This window comes from Dermochelys coriacea, chromosome 5 (assembly GCF_009764565.3).
Source record: "Dermochelys coriacea isolate rDerCor1 chromosome 5, rDerCor1.pri.v4, whole genome shotgun sequence".
Classification (NCBI taxonomy): domain Eukaryota; kingdom Metazoa; phylum Chordata; order Testudines; family Dermochelyidae; genus Dermochelys; species Dermochelys coriacea.
This window is the reverse complement of record NC_050072.1, coordinates 70,130,966-70,149,780: the sequence shown is the minus strand read 5'-3', so window position 1 is coordinate 70,149,780 and position 18,815 is coordinate 70,130,966. Positions and strand designations below refer to the sequence as shown.

The 18,815-nt window shown below is 38.9% G+C and overlaps 1 protein-coding gene and 1 long non-coding RNA gene across 12 annotated transcripts in view; one reads left to right on the top strand and one right to left on the bottom strand.

Annotated features, from left to right (window-relative positions):
- LOC122460286 overlaps nucleotides 1-18,815 on the top strand; it is a 67,284-nt gene that overhangs the window by 42,885 nt on the left and 5,584 nt on the right. The window contains exons 2-3 of the long non-coding RNA XR_006281517.1: nucleotides 5,207-5,317; nucleotides 17,397-17,461. This is a non-coding gene — a long non-coding RNA (uncharacterized LOC122460286). The remainder of the gene's footprint in view (nucleotides 1-5,206; nucleotides 5,318-17,396; nucleotides 17,462-18,815) is intronic.
- The window catches only part of FER (FER tyrosine kinase), a 395,630-nt gene continuing 383,578 nt past the window's right edge, over nucleotides 6,764-18,815 (bottom strand). For all 11 annotated transcript variants that reach the window (XM_038401275.2, XM_043514883.1, XM_043514877.1 and 8 more), the window contains 2 exons: nucleotides 16,762-16,884; nucleotides 6,764-15,181 (listed from right to left, as the gene is read on the bottom strand). In XM_038401275.2, coding sequence (XP_038257203.1) covers nucleotides 15,039-15,181; nucleotides 16,762-16,884 — 266 coding nt within the window. In that variant the 3' untranslated portion in view covers nucleotides 6,764-15,038. The remainder of the gene's footprint in view (nucleotides 15,182-16,761; nucleotides 16,885-18,815) is intronic.

Here is an 18,815-nt window from a genome sequence, read left to right as displayed (position 1 = left end):
CACATGGCAGAGTGCAGTTTCCATGGTGTCTGCATTCGTTCTGAAGAACTAAACAATCTCTGGACCTAGGTGCGGTATTTCATCTGGGACAGGAAATATACAGCTCCCAGCTTTAGGCCAGGCCTGTTGTTGCATTTGCACATTTCTTACACATTTACAAAATAGCTGGAATGAGAGTTGCAATTTGATGGCAAAGCATTTCTAATGAACACACATGGTGAGGCCAGACAGCTTTGTCATAAAGCCTCTAACACTTTATCTAAACTTGGTTTTTCTAAAACTTCACATTAGAACACCACAAGCTGAATTTATTAAATTCCTTTCAATCTGAAATATCTTTATGGCCTTCTGTCCCTGTTGGTGTCCCTAGCCTCTTTGCCTGAAGCTGGGAATGGGTGATGGGGATGGATTGAAGAATGGTATTGTTGCAAGTTATCCTCAATTTTATCAAGGCTTTGGTGACTCCTGAGACAGGATTTAAATTTACCAATTTCTATAATATGGGTGTTGTATCAAATAATCACAGTAGAGCATGCACAAGGCATGAGACTTTTTTAAATTCCCTTAAGTCCTCACTCACTGTTCAGTTTCTTCTCCCATCCCATCTCTTTTTTTCTTCCATAGCCTCCTTGCTAATTAGCAGGAGCAGAGCTTCAAAAGAGGGGCCACTGCTGCTGACCCTGCACTATGCAGCAGTTGGCGGTTGCAAGTTTTCAAAGAACAAACATGTCTTCATTCTTCTGAGGCCTGCCATCATCGAGCAGCTGAGCAGAACAGGGCTGGTTGCAGCAGCTGCTTTTAAAATTCTGTTACTGATAGACTGTTTTTGTGTTTTTTTAATTGGATAAACTGTCAGGATGATTTTCCCAGAGTTTTTAGCATGCAACATTGCACTGGAAGTGAAGCGGGAGCCAAAGTCACTGTCCTAAGCTTAATGGTCAAAGCTGTCAATACGTCTGGACACATCTATATAAGAGGCTACTTCTCTCATATTTGACCCTGCCTCAGAGATAGCTGTGGCCCTTTGGGAAAATGCAGCTGACACAGCTAGTGAGAGCCTGAGAGAGATCATTTTCAGTAATGAGGGTTTGATTGATGAATTCACTACCAAAGGAGATAAGACTTGTTCAAAGCCGATCTGTGTCCAGAGCGTGCTCTCATGCACACTTATTTGACATAGCCTTGCTACCATAACTAATGGCCCTTTACAAGAGCCGGTTGAATCTTTGTCTTAAAAAAAAAAACAGGTTTTTACAAAAAATGAAACCAAACTCTTTTGTAGAAGAAAAATCATTTTTGTCAATTTAATTTTTTTCATAAAACTTGGAAATAAAAATGACAATATGAAAATTTCCAAAATCTTAATTTTGAAAGTGTATAAACCTCCCTATTTCTTTGTCTCCATTTTTTTTACTCTTCCTCAATTGAAAAAAAAACTTAAAAGTAATGCAAATTTAGTCAATTTAGAACCAAATGTTCATTCTAGATGCCCTAATATGAAAATCAGGCTCAAACTATCTCAACTTGGGCAATGAAAAATTGAGCTTCCCAAAGAGTCAGTGACTGCTTCTGATGCACTGGGTCTAAATCTTCTTCTCCTTTTTCATTTATAAAATGGGAGCATAAGATCACCTGCCTCATGGAGGTGTTGTGAGGCTTATTTCATTAATGTTTGTAGAGCACTTTGGAGTTCAACTTACTGTCCCTATGTGTGCTCCACAGTAGGATGTATGTGGGCCTGTGCACTCTTGAATGGGAATTTGTAATTAGTAGTGGCTGTGGGCCTGTGCCTGGGTACTATACATCCTCATGCTCTGGTGTAAGGGTATATTCGGGGAGGGGTGCAGACCTGCACCTGCTACCATTCCAGTTCCTTGTCAACTGCCCTCAGCTTGAGATGGAGCATTCTGTTCGCTGCTAGCTTCTCAGCTTCTTCCTTCCTTAACTATTTTATTTATTAGCTTATCTTATTTTATTCACTTTTTTTAATTTAGTTTTCGCACAGGCTTGTGTTTTTTGGGCTCCTCTTACTCCCTGCTGAACAGTACCAAAGCTCTTTTGTACTGTCCACGTTCCTCACTCACAAAGACGACCTGGTTCCGAAGGAACCAGAATTTCCTATGCTAAGGGATGCTGAGAGATTCCTCCCTGGGACTGCTGGACCCTTGAGAGCTGGAGCCTTTATCCCTATGTGAGACCAAAAGTGGTCCACGCTTCACAAAGAAGCACACTCCTCAACAGTGACCTCCTACTCTGCACCTTCTTCCAAACTGCCATTTTGACAGATTTGTTTGAGGGTTGTGAACCACCCTCGAGGGTCTTTCAGCCATACTGAGGGCCTTTACAAAGGTCCCCTCTGTCATCACAGCTCACTTGCATCAGTGGGAAATAACCATCATTCCCTATCTGTATGATTGGCTCCTCAAGGGTCACTCCCTCTTCAAGGTCCACTGAGCAGCCAACAAAGACCTAATCGTATTTCACTCCCAGGACCTTTTTCTAAATGTGGAGAAGTCTGCCCTAAAACCGTAAAGTGCACAGACATCATCAGGGCCACTCTGGATTCTTCAAATACTAGAGCCTGCCTACCTACCTACCTATCAGTAGACAGTTTTACTGTTATAGCTAGTCTCATCGCCACACTATAACTGAGCCCATAATCCACAGCAAGGGCTTTCCTGCAGCTCTTAGGCCACATGCTGGCATGCATGTGTATAATGCCTCACTGAAGACTACACCTTTGATGCCTTTGGACCTGTCTCAGGGCTATTTACATCCTCAACTGTCTTTTTCCAAATGAGTGACCATTGCTCCCAGTGTTCTCAACTCCATTAACATGTAGAAGGATCTTCTCAAAGTCTGTGTGGAAGTTCTGTTTTCATGTCCACCCCACCTCAAGGGTTACCTGTTCCTCCTTGAGAAGCTTCTCTAACTCATCAACATTCTCTAACTCAGGGCAGATCACTACCTGGGCGAATATTTCCTTTGAAACACCAAAGGCTGCCCAGACACGTTTACACTGGACAACAGAGCAATAGTGTACTGTATCAACTATCAAGGTGCAGCAAGGTCCCAATATTTATGCACAGAATCACTGAGACTCTGAATATCCTACTGCATAGAAATCTCAGTGGTCTTCTTTTCTGGGCCTGCAGAATAACATAGCAGATACTCTGAGGAGGCATTTTCAGTTGAACCATAAATGGGAACTCAATAACTTGGTCTTTTAGAATAGTGTTTCTCAATGACCGATCCATGGACTGGCACTGGCCCCTAAGATCTCCCTGACAGTTTTAGGAAGGTAGCTAGCTGATCCCTGGTCTCAAAAAGGTTGAGAAACACTGTCCTAGAGTGATTGACTGGCCATTTCACTGGGGCCCAATCCTCCTCAATAGTTCTTCTTAGAGACATACCCATCTTGGACATCTGCAGGGCAGCAACCTGATCCTCCACCCTCATGTTCTCCAGGAACTATTGCTTCCTACGTGCTTTCGGGGCAGATATGGCCTTTGCTGACACAGTCTTCAGAACTTGGTAGTAGCCATGTTAGTCTGAATCAGCAAAAACAACAAGGAGTCCTTGTGGCACCTTAGTGACTAACAAACTTACTTAGGCATAAGCTTTCGTGTGCTAGAACCCACTTCATCAGATGCATGGAGTGGAAAATACAGTAGCAGATACAAATACACAGCACAAAAGGATGGGAGTTGCCTTACCAAGTGGGAGGTCAGTCTAATGAGACAATTCAATTAACAGTAGGATACCAAGGGAGGAAAAATCACTTTTGTAATGGTAATGTGGCCCATTTCAAACAGTTCACAAGAAGGTGTGAGTAACCATAGGGGGAAATTAGTATGGGGGAAATTAGGTTTAGGTTTTGTAATGACCCAATCGCTCCCAGTCTTTATTCAGGCCTAATTTGATGGTGTCCACTTTGCAAATTAATTCTAGATCTGCAGTTTCACGTTGGAGTCTGTTTTTGAAGTTTTTTGTTGTTTGAAGAATTGCCACTTTTAGGTCTGTTGTTGAGTGACCAGAGGTTGAAGTATTCTGCTACTGGCTTTTGAATGTTATAATTCCTGATATCAGATCCATCTCCTCAGCACCCGCCTCCATCTTGATATACTGTTTGGAAGTTTCCAACAGTGGAGCACCCATAGGGACAATACCTCAAAGCAGAAGGTGAGATCTCTTACCTGTACAGTAATGGGGCTTTGTTGTAAAAAGGAACTGGAGTGGCTGCAGATCTGCCCCTCCTATATACCCTTGCACTGGAGCATGAGGCTCTGTAATGCGTAAGCTTGTACCTGCTGGCATTGCTGACTAAACTCTTTGATCAAAAGTGCAAGGCACATGCACATCCTATGATGGAAGGCACATAGGGAGAAAACATTTCAAAGAACTCCACTTACCGTACAGGTAAATAACCTCTCCACCTTCAGCAGGAAGACACTATATAAGAGCAAGGTCTCTTATTGTAAGATGGGTGTGCCTTTTTAAAGCAAATGAAATCAGTGGGCCCAGTGGAGGGGTGACTAGGTCATACTACAATGAATGGGGGAGGAAAGGTGGGCTGGTCAGCCATCTCAAGACTAGAGATGGGGAAGCAGGTTACCAAGCCACCTCTGAAGGTGGCTGAAGAGGAAATCCACTACCTGAGGGAGTAGAAGGATGTCTCATGCCTGCCTTCAAAGAGGACCTACTGAAGGCCAGTGGCTGGGAGGCCTTAAATCCAAGCTTTTACAACACCTTAGTTTGTGTTTGGTTACTTGTTTAGCTCTTATTTTAACTAACTAGTTCGCCCATCCCTAATTTTAATTATCAATCTTACCAATTTTTGTTCTGGAAAAATCCCTTGGGATTTTACATAATTAGCTAAACTGACGGTGGACTTCATAGAGAGTGAATAAGGTATATGACATAAAGCAAATAAAGCTTAAACTGTAACAGGTATTTAAGGACTGACAAGAATATGTAATGGAGAGAATTTCATAAAGTAATAAACACCTTATTGCTCATAGATTTGAACCATGAATTAATTTAAATTTGTAAGACACATGCTAGTGGGGTGTGACAAAGGTGAAGTCTTAAGGTGTTTGTAAGCATCTCCGAATAAGTAATTAAAAAATAAGGCAAATAAGACACTAGGTTAGTGGAAATGTCCTAAAACTGAGTAAAGTTCAGAGATGTCTTAGTTTGCCTTTAGGATTATTTTTGCTGAGCGCAATCCGAGTGGCCTTCACCTTAATTGGAAACTTTGGAATTATAGCTTCAAATGCAGGTGGGGAGGATTTGACCCTTCATTCATTCTTTCAAGGTAAATGTATTGAGTTCCATGCATTTTATTTTGTGTGTGTGTGTGTGTGTGTGTGTGTGTGTGTGTGTGTGTGTGTGTGTGTGTGTGTGTGTGTGTGTGTGTGTGTGTGTGTGTGTGTGTGTGTGTGTGTGTGTGTGTGCATGCATGTGCCTGTCAATCTTTTTGACAAATCCTTTAAAAAGAGAAACTATCTGCTTTGAGTGGGCATTGAAGAGACCATATTTCTTCTTTTAATTAAAAAAAAAAAAAAAGGGGACTGCTTTGGTGTCTTTGACTACACTGTCTACTGCCCACACTTGTGCAGTGAAGTGGTGGAATGTTGTCCTCTGGTCCAGAGATGATACCCGGAAATCAAAATCAATTTTTTGGGATAAAAAGCAGTAGATATTTAGTATAAAATATTTATTGTGACAAACAGTAAAGGTCATGTAAACACCCTCTATGCTGCACACTCTTGTGAAACATGATGCCATTGGTAGAGTTAAACTGGTGTAAGGTAAAAGTAACCAGATTAAATCACAATACAGAGGCGTCTGTGCCAGATACTCTGTGCAAATGATAGAAAACCTTTTTTTAGAAAGATTATTGATTTGCAGAATGGAGGGTAAACAGACATAGACAAAAGGTGAGGCTGTTCCCTACTATAAATTGAAAAAAGAAAACATACTCAAGTTACCAGAGTTAATTGTCCTAGTTTCAAAGTCATTTTGATTTCTGCCATGTTTTTTATCCTTGTGCTCATTTTTGGCAGTATTATAATGAATGAGGAACTCATAATAATAAATATTGGCAAATGGCTGCCACATGATAAAATATGACAACTGAACTCTAGCAGGTAATGTCTAAGGCAAGGCAGCTGGGATTGGCTCTATAACCAGCAGTCCCAGAGACTGCACCCAGAACTCATATAAACTTAATTACCACAAAGTGGATGTATATTATGCATTGTATTTGTAATGTCTATAGGACAGAGGTTACTATGGAAATAACCCTTTGTTTTCAGTGTACAATATATTTTATAACAGGAAGGGAAGATGTATAAACATTGATATTTAAATGAAGTCAAAACACAACCTGATACAAATATTTTACATTTATTGGAAGAATACAGTAAAAAGGAGGACTGCAGACTCAGTGGTAATTGGTCCATCAGAAGAGACAAGAAGCTATTAAAACAAACCAAAACAGTCTGCAGTTTACAAGATCATTGAACACCTATTTTGTAACAGACTAGGAAAAAATGTTAGCTTAAGATCAAAAGTGTAACTTTTTTATGTATATAAAAATTGGCAAATAAATAAGAGTTAAAATGCAGATGTGTTTAAATTTATAAAGGAGAGACAACTAAACTGTATTACACAGCTATCATTTTGAGACATGCTTAAAAACCAGATAAACCTACATAAGCCCCCCCCGCCCTGCTTTTTTTTTTTTTTTTTTAAAAAAACACATGTACTTTTTGGAAGAAGCACCCATTTCCAGTGTTGCGTGTTATCAATCTGTTTCACAAATATATTATTTTTAAACAACGAGTATAAAAGGTGTTTTACCTGATTTTAAATTTGCTGGTGCATTCATTGGCACTAAATGGAAAAAAAAATCTAACTACATTTAAAAATTGTAAACTACATCAGTGCCTTGCTCTACTCAAGGCTAGAGGTGTCAAAAGTCTGCGATGCTTTGTCAATGACTTTCTTCCCCCCCAGTTTTCACCATGCAGTTATACAAAAGAAAAATAAACACACTTGCAAGTAGAAAGACAGTGCCCCTACAACTGTCAGCTCAAGTGTCCTTTCTGGAAACCCCTTGATTACACACGACTGTGCAATTGCTGCAGGGATGGCAACTAAATGATACAAAATGTGTGTTCTGGTTTTCAATCCTTTTGCAGGATGTTTTTAGAATAATTAGGTCAGATTAGCTCTTTGGACTATTATTTTTTGTATCATGTCCTTTGTGGTAACACAATGCCCAAGCCTAGACCCTTAGTCATCTCTCTTATTAGATTTTTCTGTTTTTCTTAAGCTTTTAGGGAGCTTAACATCTAATAATCAGATGGGGAAACTCCCTGTAGGAAATATGTTCATTAATGATTATTATGCTGACAGAACAATGGAAATTTTAATTGGATGCATTTCATCTGGTTGGCACTCCTATGGAAGGATTAGTTCAATCTCTTGCACAATGGATATACAGGAAGCCTCATCTACACCTTCTCCCTTGTGTACCTGTATAGCATCCAGACAAAATGCTGGCAGTAACACAGTCTGGGGTTGTCCACAGCTGCAAGCTGGCATGGGTAAGGCATAAGGGGCAAGGCCAGGATTCTACTACTTGTACTTTAGTTAGCAATTGGCAGCGAGTGCTGGGGGGAGCACACAGTGCACATTTTACTAAAGGATATAGGCAATGCTATAGAGAGTGCTGCCAGCAGCAGTGCTCTGAGGCATTCTGGCTGCATCTGACCTGTATAAGGCAGAATACCAAAGAGCACCTCGATTTAGCTGCTACAGTTGCTTTATTCCTCTTCTTAATAACCTTTTTAAATGTAGGTTTATCCCAAAATTTCCATCTTTTCAGATTACTGGGGAGTAGGTCTACGGAAATCATGTTTTTCTTTTTAAGCAATTTCCCTTGTTCAGGGTCAAACCAACAAATTTGCTTTTCTGGGGTCGAACCCACAAGGAAGATTTAAAAAGTATGCTAATTTGAGTAAGACCTAAATTAAAGGTGAAATCTCTAACTTCCCCTTCCTCCCCAACTGCTATGCTGTAGTACCCAAGGATTGTATTCTATTGTCTCAATCATCTACTAGCCAGGAATCACGTTTGTCACATCAAAGGAGAAACACACTTGCATATTATGTAATAATTAATAAATTGATGAAGTTTAGCAAAGTAGTTCAATGGGATCTAGCTCTGGATCCAGTGATTGCTGTGAGAGATTAAGGAGAGCAGAAATGAGAAATTGTTTTTTAATGAAAATGTTAAGAATGTAAACTTCTTGGAAAAGCACACTGATGATCTGAAAATTCAGCTTCTCTTTCAAACCCCCTAAATGCTTGCTGAATGTTTTGCTACTATAAGTGAAGAGAGATTTTCAGGTAACATGAACTGGAAAATATTATGCCCACATTTTTTTTGTTTTCTTACCATTGTGAGGCCAGGTCTACATTTCGCTTACATAGGTATAACTACATTGCTCAGGGGTGCAAAAAATCCACACCCGTGAGCAATGCAGTTACACTGACCTAACCCCTGGTGCAGAGAGCGCTATGTTGAGGAGGAATTCTCCTATCAACATAGGTACCACCTGGATTAACTATGCTGTAATAGTGTCTTCACTGTGTAATAGTGTCTTCACTGAAGACCTGCCCTCAGCCTCTCTTTCCCATACAACAGCAGCACTTTAGTCGTTGTTAGTACCTATTCTACTTTTCATGTGCAATTCCTCTTGCCCTCTGTCCATTTTTTTTTCCTATTCTCCTCTCCATCTTTTTCTTTCTAAAGGAAATGTTGCTGGTTGCATACAGCAGAGCTCTTGTCATAATTAACTGTTTGTAAGATACCCTGCCAAAACATACCACCAGCATGACGGAGGGAGAATACTACTACTTGATCTGAGGTTAGGGAGCTGTACTCTCCCCAGTTTTTCTGACTTTCTAAATCAGAAGATAAGAATGTGAGAGAGGAAAGTACGATGCTGGGCCTTAGCCCAGTCAGGTTCTAGTCTAGGTTTTCAAAAAACAGACAGCCCCAAAGGGAAACGAGTTCAGATCAGGGAAGGGACAGACCCAATGTAAGGACTAAAAGCAGGAGAGGCAACACGTCATGAAAGTAACACTGACAAAATCTGAAGACAAAAATCAGCACCTTTTATTTTTCTAGAAAATGCTATATACTATGTGGAGAAACAAAATGTTTGGCAACAAGTCACTTTTTAACACATTGTAAAGCCAATCATGAAATGCTCCACATGGTGCTTGTGTGATTGATAAACACAATGAATTGAAGCTGGCATTTAAATCTGCTTTTGGTTTTCATGTCTGAGCATGTGGTATGGTTTTACCTGAAGTACTGTCCTGCTTTCTTTTTCATATCAAAGTGGACAAATTGTTTGCTTTAGGACTGCACTATATTGCCACAGTGAAAGTTCAGCTAGCAATCACTACACCTCATCAGCTTCAGAAAGGAGAGAGATTGGCAAGTGAGTGGTAGAAGAAAGGATTTCAGCAAACTTAACAGGAAGAGGGACTTGCGATTTTAATCAGCTTTCCTTTTAGTTGTTTCAGTGCCTCGAGTGTCAGAAATAGACATTATGCTGGGATATTCTAGCTACGGCTCAAAAGCCTTATGATGTGTCCTCTGAGTTGTAAATAGTCCTTAATTTCTCCTTGGGAAACCTGGGCAATTTTCTTATCAGCAAAGATGTTTCATCCCTATAGTTTAAGTGAAGCAAAACATTGAGAAATGATGTCATTGTATCCTTATTAGGCAACCAGCAGCCAGTCAGTAATGTCTTTCTATAGGAGACAAATCTCTAATCTTCCTGCACTGATACAAAGAAGTGACAGGGTCTGGGCCTGAAAGACAACACTGTCCATCCCAGCCTCACTTGGGTTAAGGTTTATACGAGGACAACAGAAAATGAGATCTTAGGATATAAACATTCTGCGAGAACATCCTTTCTTTAATGGAAACTATGTTTGGGACATTTATTCTTGAAACCTTTCTTGTACTTTCTTTCTACAGGGTTATTCTGTTTCCAAGGACCTTGAATTTAGTACAAGGACCTTAACCAGGCAAGCATATAAGTGTCTTCCCCTCCTGCAGTAGTGAGTGTCAGGACTGTCTGAATATGAAGAGGGAAGGTGCCCTGCCAGTCGGGGTGGGATGGACACAATCTGCACCCTGTACCCTCCCCCCCCCCGAGCAATCCTGGCTCAGTCAGTATGTTTCCAAGGATTGCCACTATAGTGTGAGTTCTCTGTACCCCACCACAGTGCTTTAGGAGCCATAATGTGTACTGATAACCATAAAATGGTGTTAACCAAGTCTAATAAAACAACTCATGTACTTTAGGAAAGTGAGTAACTGGAAAAGGTGACCTCTTTATTTCAATAGCAAACTTTCATGCTTACCTAAATAGGTAATGACACTAACAAACAAATGCATTTTCCAGTGCTAATGAATAAGGTTATTCTTATGGAAAGAGGATCCTTCCTCTTTAATCCATCTCTCTCTCTCTCCTTGCTCCTTTACATTGTATGCTATTACTGTCTGTGACATCCAGCCATTCTAACAAGCACTAGCTATAATGTCAGATTAAGATCTCTTAAAACCACAGAGCTAATTTACACGATCTCTTATTTACACATGCCTTTCTCCTGAAATATTTCTGTGGTACTGCTCTATCAGTACTAGTGTAGACCTTGGTGTTGCCCAGAGCTAGTCCAGAAGTTACGATGGTAAGAATGCTGGTAGCCAGCCTACATTTGTACTCCCACAATTGCTACCACTGGTGGAACTGCACTGGTAGGAAACAGATCAGAAAAAAGACCAGTAAAGACAAGGGTAAAGCATCACATGCTATTGGCACCAATAATTCACATGAATGAAGAGAAAGCAGAGACCGGCCTAAACTTCAGATCTGAACTCCTCCAAGCTTTAGATCCAGCTAGAAATGTTTTGGCTGAGGCTCTTTTCTCTAACTTTGAGGGGGAGAAAAGTACCTGCTTGCTCATATTTTTGATTAATAGCATTACAGTAGTAGTAAAAATGTCATAAATAATGTATACGACTTTCCACTGATGTGTATCTGCAGCATTTGAATAAGCACAAAGTTCAGCATAAACAAACATGGGTGGGTGAAAAACCAAGGGAAAAACAGTGAGGTACAGTAACCTCATGTTTTCTTACAATTACTTTCTGCCCAAGAAAGTCTCAGGTTTATTTTGTAAACTGCACTGTAGTTCCTGACACAGACAGCATATAAAGTGATGTTAAGCTATCAAAAGCGACGCTACAAAATAGACGCAGATTTTGTGACATAATGCACATCAAGATCTGAAACAAAAATGCAAAATGACTGCAGTTGCTAAAAGTTGTTGTTTACTTTTTCGTTTGAGATTAAAAATCTAAAACAATTTTGTGAAATGCAGACTGAAGGAAAAGATTACACAGCTGCTGAGGACACAAGCCTCTGTCTTGTTTTCAAACATATTGTTTCTCAATATTGCACTTTCTATAAAGCCATGAACTCCATACATTTGGGAATCATAATAACCAGGATGATGATTTCAAAACTAAACATGGAGGCTAGTTTTAAATGCTCAGTTTCAGTTGTAAACAACTGAAACTGTACATTCATTATTGGCTTTCATTGGGCTTTAAAATAATCTCTTAAAATTATAATGAAATATGACAGTAGCACTTTTAATTTCTTTATAATGCCTTGATAATCGGTAACAACTAGAGAAATCACTCTCCATCTCCGATAATATACTTAGAGGTTTTGATTTTTAGGGTACTATTGTTACATGAATTTTAAGATAGGAGTATTTCATGGATATATAACCATCTGAACATTTCCAAAGCCTATTAGAACCCCCTAAAATGGGAAAGTGCAGATGTCAAAGCCTATTAAATATACTGAATTTCCAAAAGAGGACACTCTTCATTTTGCTGTATCTTAAACAAAATGTACAAAACACTGTAGAAAAATGTTAAATATCCAAATTCTGCTTAATTCATTAACAATGCTAAGATTTTAACCCTCTGTTCATTTAAAAGACATCAAGACTACAGAGAAGGCAGATAGCTGCAGCTTTGGTCCTTGAATGCTATACCTGCTTTTCCATTCATTAAATTACAGGCTTTTTCTTTGTACATTTTTGTAGTCTCCCCTGCCATAAGCTTGCAAAGTTAAGAAAAGTATTTATAGACATGCATCTGATATTGACTTAACTTCCTAAAGTACATAATTCCAATAATTACATGTGACAGATGGGACAAATAAATTATGCCACAAACACAACTGAACTAATGCGAGACAACAGTTTGCACAAGTTTTTGTGAAAAACACATATGCCTATATTAAATGTATTCTATACCAATGAACTCATCCTGACAGTCTCCCAAAGGGTTATTAATCATGAATTGAATTCCTGTCTGCTTTAGGACAAAGAACAAAACATACTCCAGGTGCTGCACGTGTTCCACGCTTTGAAAAGCCTTTTCAATTTAAACAGAAGTATGATATGAATTGCAAAATGTTAACTGCTCAGATAAGTGAAAAATGAATACAGTTATTGTCCTTTTACCTCTGTACATAAGAATCAGAATTGTGTGTCCTGTTTATCAAATTAAGACAAAAAAACCTGTTCTATTTTCTTGTTGAAAGGTTGGATATATGCATCCTGTGAAACAGTATAGTCTCTTTCATTCACTTAAAAAAAAGTGTGTTAATCTAAATAAAAGTGAATACATTCTTGTCCTTACTTTTAGACATTAGCAAGTGCATAGATGAGGACCTGTAGTTGGGTGATTTATTGATTTGGGACCTGGATTCTTCCCAGAGTTATCGTTGCATATTTCTGGCATTTTCATGCACTTTTATTCACACAAGCATGCCAGCTCATTAAGGCACGCTGTTTGTGTAACATTTAGTATCAATGCTAACTGACTAAACGACGTTTCTTACTGGTTTTGAGACAAATATCTTTGGACCAAGCATGAGCATAGTGATGATTAAATGTACGCAGTATTTACATAAAGAAATAATGATAAAGGGATGACACTAATTTTTCCTTTATTTTCAATTTCTACTCCATTTTCCCAGTGTGTTTGTTTCCTTTGCCCCAGGACAAACCCAGACTGCTAACAAGTCCACCTACAATGAAAAAAAGTGTTCTCTAGCATGCTGCTTCACTGTTCATTTGGACACTAAATTGAATGTAATAGATACTGGTTGAAACACTCATAGCCTACAAATACTTTAGTCACACCCATCCCTTTCAATACTACCATAAATATACTTTAAAAAGCTTCCATTGTCCAGAATGCAATTTCTGAGTCACCACAATAGAAATAAAATATAATGCAGCCGCAAATGAAAGTTTATCTTTCATTCCTCTGGTTTAGTCATTTGGTCTGGCAGTTAATTCCTTGTTAACACACCTTGATAATTATTAGAAATAGGCCTACATCAAAACCATAGTCTCCCAGATCATAACTTTGTTTCTAAAGTCACAGGTCTCTATGGTAGTCGGGAACCCTTATCAAGGCCTTTTGTAGAGATACATCCAAGCCACAAACTATTTGCGTCCCCACCTCCGGACTGATTAGCTTTTATTCTTCTTATAAGAATACTATTTTTATACCAATCTTTTCCTCCTTGACAGTGTGAGTATGCAAACCTACTTTTGGAATTGAGAACAAATCTGAATGCAACGAAAGACAGTTCTGTAGATTAATATTTCTACTCTATGCCTTGTTCAGCCTTTCAGAGCTTTAAAACAGGTAGCATTTCTTTCTGCAATTGAGATGTAGCCTTTTTCTTTGGACAATACGCATGGAAAGTGGTTTTTTTTTTTTTTTTTTTTTAAACATGTCCTTTTGGTGGCTCCAACTGCATGCAGAAAAGGCATATCAATTATTTGAAATGTGAAAAACAAATATTCAGAAAGGTATCAGAGAACCTCCAAAAGCCAATTTGGCAGTTCACTTTCTTTTACTCATCTAACATCAGTGCTACCAGTTACCTTAATTACATGCTACTCTTGTTCTCAAACTTGCTTCCTGCTGGCCGCTTTTCTACATGTGTACATTCAAAACCAACAGTTTTCTTCTTCTTCTGCTTGTACTTCAAAAGGCAGATGATTTGGAGTATTTCCCAACAGACAGGTATCACACAAGACTGGATGTTGGCCTTTTAGAAAAAACCTAGCCCATCAAAGGAGATTTGTTCATAAAGATTCCTGATAAACTACTAAATTTTTCACAGGAAAAAAGCAGCAAGTAATGTCCAAAGTTGAACATATTTACTATGATGGAAGCAACTGTAAGAAATCTAAGGACGTGTTTGTAAATGATGTGAATATTATTCTACAAAAAAATTATGGATTTCTTTGTTTAAAAAGAATACATGCACATCCAGAATCTTAACTGATGTTCTTTCTTAAAGCAATATATCATTTAAAATATCAGTTGCAGAAATGATTTAAAAAATATAAAGTTCCTACTTGCAATACGATTCAAAAATTGTGGTCCTCAGATTTAAGGTCTTCAGAAACATGGCACAGCCACCATTTTTAGTGCCACTGGTGTTGATATCTGCAACTGGGATAGCAAATTAAGAATGCAGCATAAAGTAGAAAACCTTTGGGAAATGTCACTAGCAGTTTATCACTGTAAAATAGATAGGAGTCACAGTCCCTTAAATCTATAGTGTGTGATGATCTATTTACATGTATCCTAAATGACAGTGTTAACATGACTAGATATATAACATTTGGCAGAATCATTTCTTTTTAATGTATGCTTAGACATTTTCCAAGATGGCGTGCGCACGGATGCACATATATATAAAAGAGTTAATTTTAAAAAAGTAACCCTAGAAGAATATTGCAGATAATGTGGTATAAACGCACAGTGTTTGAGGGAAAAATATTACTTTGTTGAAAAACAGAGTCCTGTAGATTGAGTTTGGCATTACTTTATCACTATGTCACTTTCTTTTTGATTGAAGATAGCTCTTTCTGAATCTCGCTGAATTTTGGTCGGTTTTCTGGTTTGTAGTCCCAGCATCTCTGCATTATTTTATATATTTCCTCTGGGCACTTTTGAGGTGCTGACATTCGATATCCTGACATACAAAGATAAAAAGGGAAAAAGTTTAGTATGCAAAAGTAAAATAAATTGAATAAATGTTTAAAAAATAAGGACCTATAATTAAAAATGAATGAGCACAGTTCCCTGAAGTTATTACATACAAAATTTTAAAAGGTCAGATTTATGCATCTCCTAGGTATAAATTAGATGATTTTCACACTATACTAAAGTGCTTGACTAGCAAACTAAACACTGCTCAGATTGGGGAAAGGTAAATTGTCAGTATGCTCCTCCTGACTCTTAGGGCTGCAATCTTCCTAAAAATTCACACTCCCCATCCTAGGAAAATGACTGGCCCCTCTTCTTCCTGTCAAGTCCAACTTTTATGTCATGAAAATCCAAAAAAATACAGGAATACTAACAAATTAAAACACACTTACCTTAAGGTTGTGTGTGAATTTCTCTGCTGCCCCTTTTTCCCTGTTTCTTTCTTCCTTCCATCTTCCACTCCCATTCTTTTATTTTATTTCCATTTTGATTTCCCTTGCCTCTCCTTTTTATATTACAGAAATAAGCCCCTTTTTCACTGTCTCTTTTGTCCCTCCTTACTCTAATCCCTTGTCCATGTCTCCTCCTCAGTTCCATTGTCTGCCCTCTTTTCTGCTCCTCCACTTGGCAAATTTCTTTTGTTTCCTCCCTGCTTCCATATTCTGACCAAATAAATGAAGTCTCTGGCTTCTTGGCATGCAGTCAGCAAAGCAAGTCAACAACTGCTCATGGCTTAGACACAAAAAAGCAACCCTGATTCTGGCCTTGTTAACACACTAGATAAAATAATACATTTTACAAATTTAAAACCACATAAAATCCAGGTTATGTATATGACTCCTGTGGCTGTCTAAATAGGTTGTGGGCATAGATTGGGGGAAGGACAGTGTGATGGAGACATCACTATGGAAGATGAACAAGGAATGCACTCAGATACCAAATATCTTAATCAGCATTATCTAATTTTGAATACTTTGTGAAAGAAAAGCTGGGGTTCACTAGTTAAACCAATTCAAATGGAGCTGTTCACTATTTTTATTCTTAAACTTTGCTCCAAAGGCAAAAGCTTTAACAAAAGAGAGTGCAGACAAATAGCCTTTTCAGTATTTCCAGCAGCTTGGGATATTAGCATGGAGAGTAGGAGCAATTTACTTGATAAGAGCATCTTCTGGTTTAATCTTTGTGCTGCCCAAACCATGCAACTAACCACCCCTTTATGTTCACCTCCCACTCTAACCTTCATGCCTTCTTCCATAAAGCCCTACATGGTACCTCAACCTTTCGTTGATTCAATCCTTTATGCCTCTATTCTCTCATCCTTCAAGACCCCACTCTTCTTCCAGGAAGCCTATAAACCCTAATCTTCTTCACAGGGAGCAAGTGATTTAAAGAAGATCAGACAACAAACCTGTGGAACTAACATGATATTTGCTAAAGTTGCTTTATCATACTGTCACTTCCCATTTGCACATTGTCTATTTTGTTAAGCACATTGACCTTGTCTTCCTACAGATCTATGAAGTACATCGTGCACATGGCTGCATCTTATAAACAACAACAATTAACCTTTCTCCACTTGTTCCCGTGCTTGTTGGTTGGTCATTCCAGGGTATGGACATACACCTAGACTGAAGGTCTCCCAAAGAAGGATCCCAAAGCTCCATACATCACTTTCAGAAGTGTATCTCCCTGAGGAAGGAGAGAAAGTGGATAATATAAATTAAAAGAATATTTCTGAGATGTACTGTATGCTACCCTGAACCAATGATAAGAATGTTATTTAAATAAATAATGACAGCACCTTCCCGGTACCGTTGCCAAGGTGAAATTAAAGCATTATAACTGAACACTAACTCCTAATGGATACTCTTCCCATACTCATGATCTCATTTTTCAAGTGATTTACTAACAATCAATTATCTTAGATCAAGGCAAATATTTAAAATTTTCAAAAAGAAAAGGAGTACTTGTGGCACCTTAGAGACTAATGCTCTAATAAATTTGTTAGTCTCTAAGGTGCCACAAGTACTCCTTTTCTTTTTGCGAATACAGACTAACACGGCTGCTACTCTGAAACCTGTCATTTAAAATTTTGTGATTCAATGGGCAGACTTGTTATGCTAGTAAAGATGCAAATTTACCCAGGGCCAAGAGACTGAGAAGATTTACATGAGCTGGATTTCTGCTATTTTATTTTCCAGCTGAACTGAAGTCTCCTTCTCCATTCTCCTGTCCAGCAAACTTTGAAAGAAAATAAATTTAAAAGGTGAGGGACATTCAACTTTTTAAATTCTTCCTTGTACGCAATTCCTCTTACAATGTACTCTATTTTCCTAACCAGCTGTTCTTTTTCAATCCCCCAACCTGCCATGGCAATTAGTGTTATGAAAAGAGCTAAAATTGACATGGTTGTTGTTAACAACTTCTTGATATTGCAAAGCACACTATCATGTCAAAGTGCCTTTGTGAGCCAGCAGCATTGAATTATATCAGCACAGCTCATGGAATAGTGCTTTTATAGGGTTTACTGGTAGGTTTTTAATATAAACAAAAAAACCACCTTCTCTATATACCCCAGCCTCAAGTTTTTGGGGTGTTTTATTTTTGAACAATGGGTGATATATTGTTCAGAGAATACAAAACAATTTCTCTCATCAACCCTGGAATTAAGAATCTAAAAGACTTTATCCATTAAACTATATCAACTATAGAGACTCTGTTTTCCCCATAACATGTTAATAAAAGAAAAGGCCAAAATTTTCCAAAGTGCTTTTGGGTACTCATCTTAAGCTACCATGAAAGGGGCCTGGGTTTTAGCAGTGCTGAGCACCGACCAGCTGAAAGTCAGACTCCTTTACAATATTTGAAGCTGGCCATCCAAAAACTGAAGCAGCCCAAATCACTAATCAGTCTTGAAAATTTCAGCCTATAGTTTTTACTAATAAAACTCCAACTCTGCTTTTGAACACAAATTTCAAAATTAAATGATGTCTGTTTCTACAGCCCGTCTGAATCTGATGAAAGGCAGGCACTGTGGATAAGAGCGATGAGGCTATATGGAGAAGGCCAGAGCTCTTAAGAGTTAGGCGCCTCAGTCCCTGTAGGCATGACCGACATTCACCAAACTCCTGCTCAGCTGCCACTTAACACTGTAGGCCCTGCACACTTGGGCACTCACCTGGGAGACTCAAATTCCTGCTCTGCCTGATTTTGGAGCAGAGATTTGAAATCAAGTCTCCCTCTTCCCAGATGAGTGCCCCCCTAACCACTGTGTTATAGGGTACAGGGAGGCAGGGCTTACTTTCTTTGTGAGAAAGGGCTCACTTGGCTTCAGGGCCTAACTCCAGGAGAGGGTTCACCAGGGAGACACGTGCCTCATTCCAGCCTGTCAGTCTGGCACCTAAGGCCCAGATCGAAGGGGAGTTAGGCACCTCTGTACACCTTTGAGGATCTGGGTCCTATGCCTCCCTGCATTTCATTCCTGACTAGCTTAGGTGGCTCCCCATTCAGCTTGCTGACTTCTGAAAATCTTTCTTAGGCACCTAACTCTTCCTATACAATGCAGGGGAAGCCTGGCACCTACCTCAAGGCTGTGAATTCCACTGGGCAGCAGGGTTCAG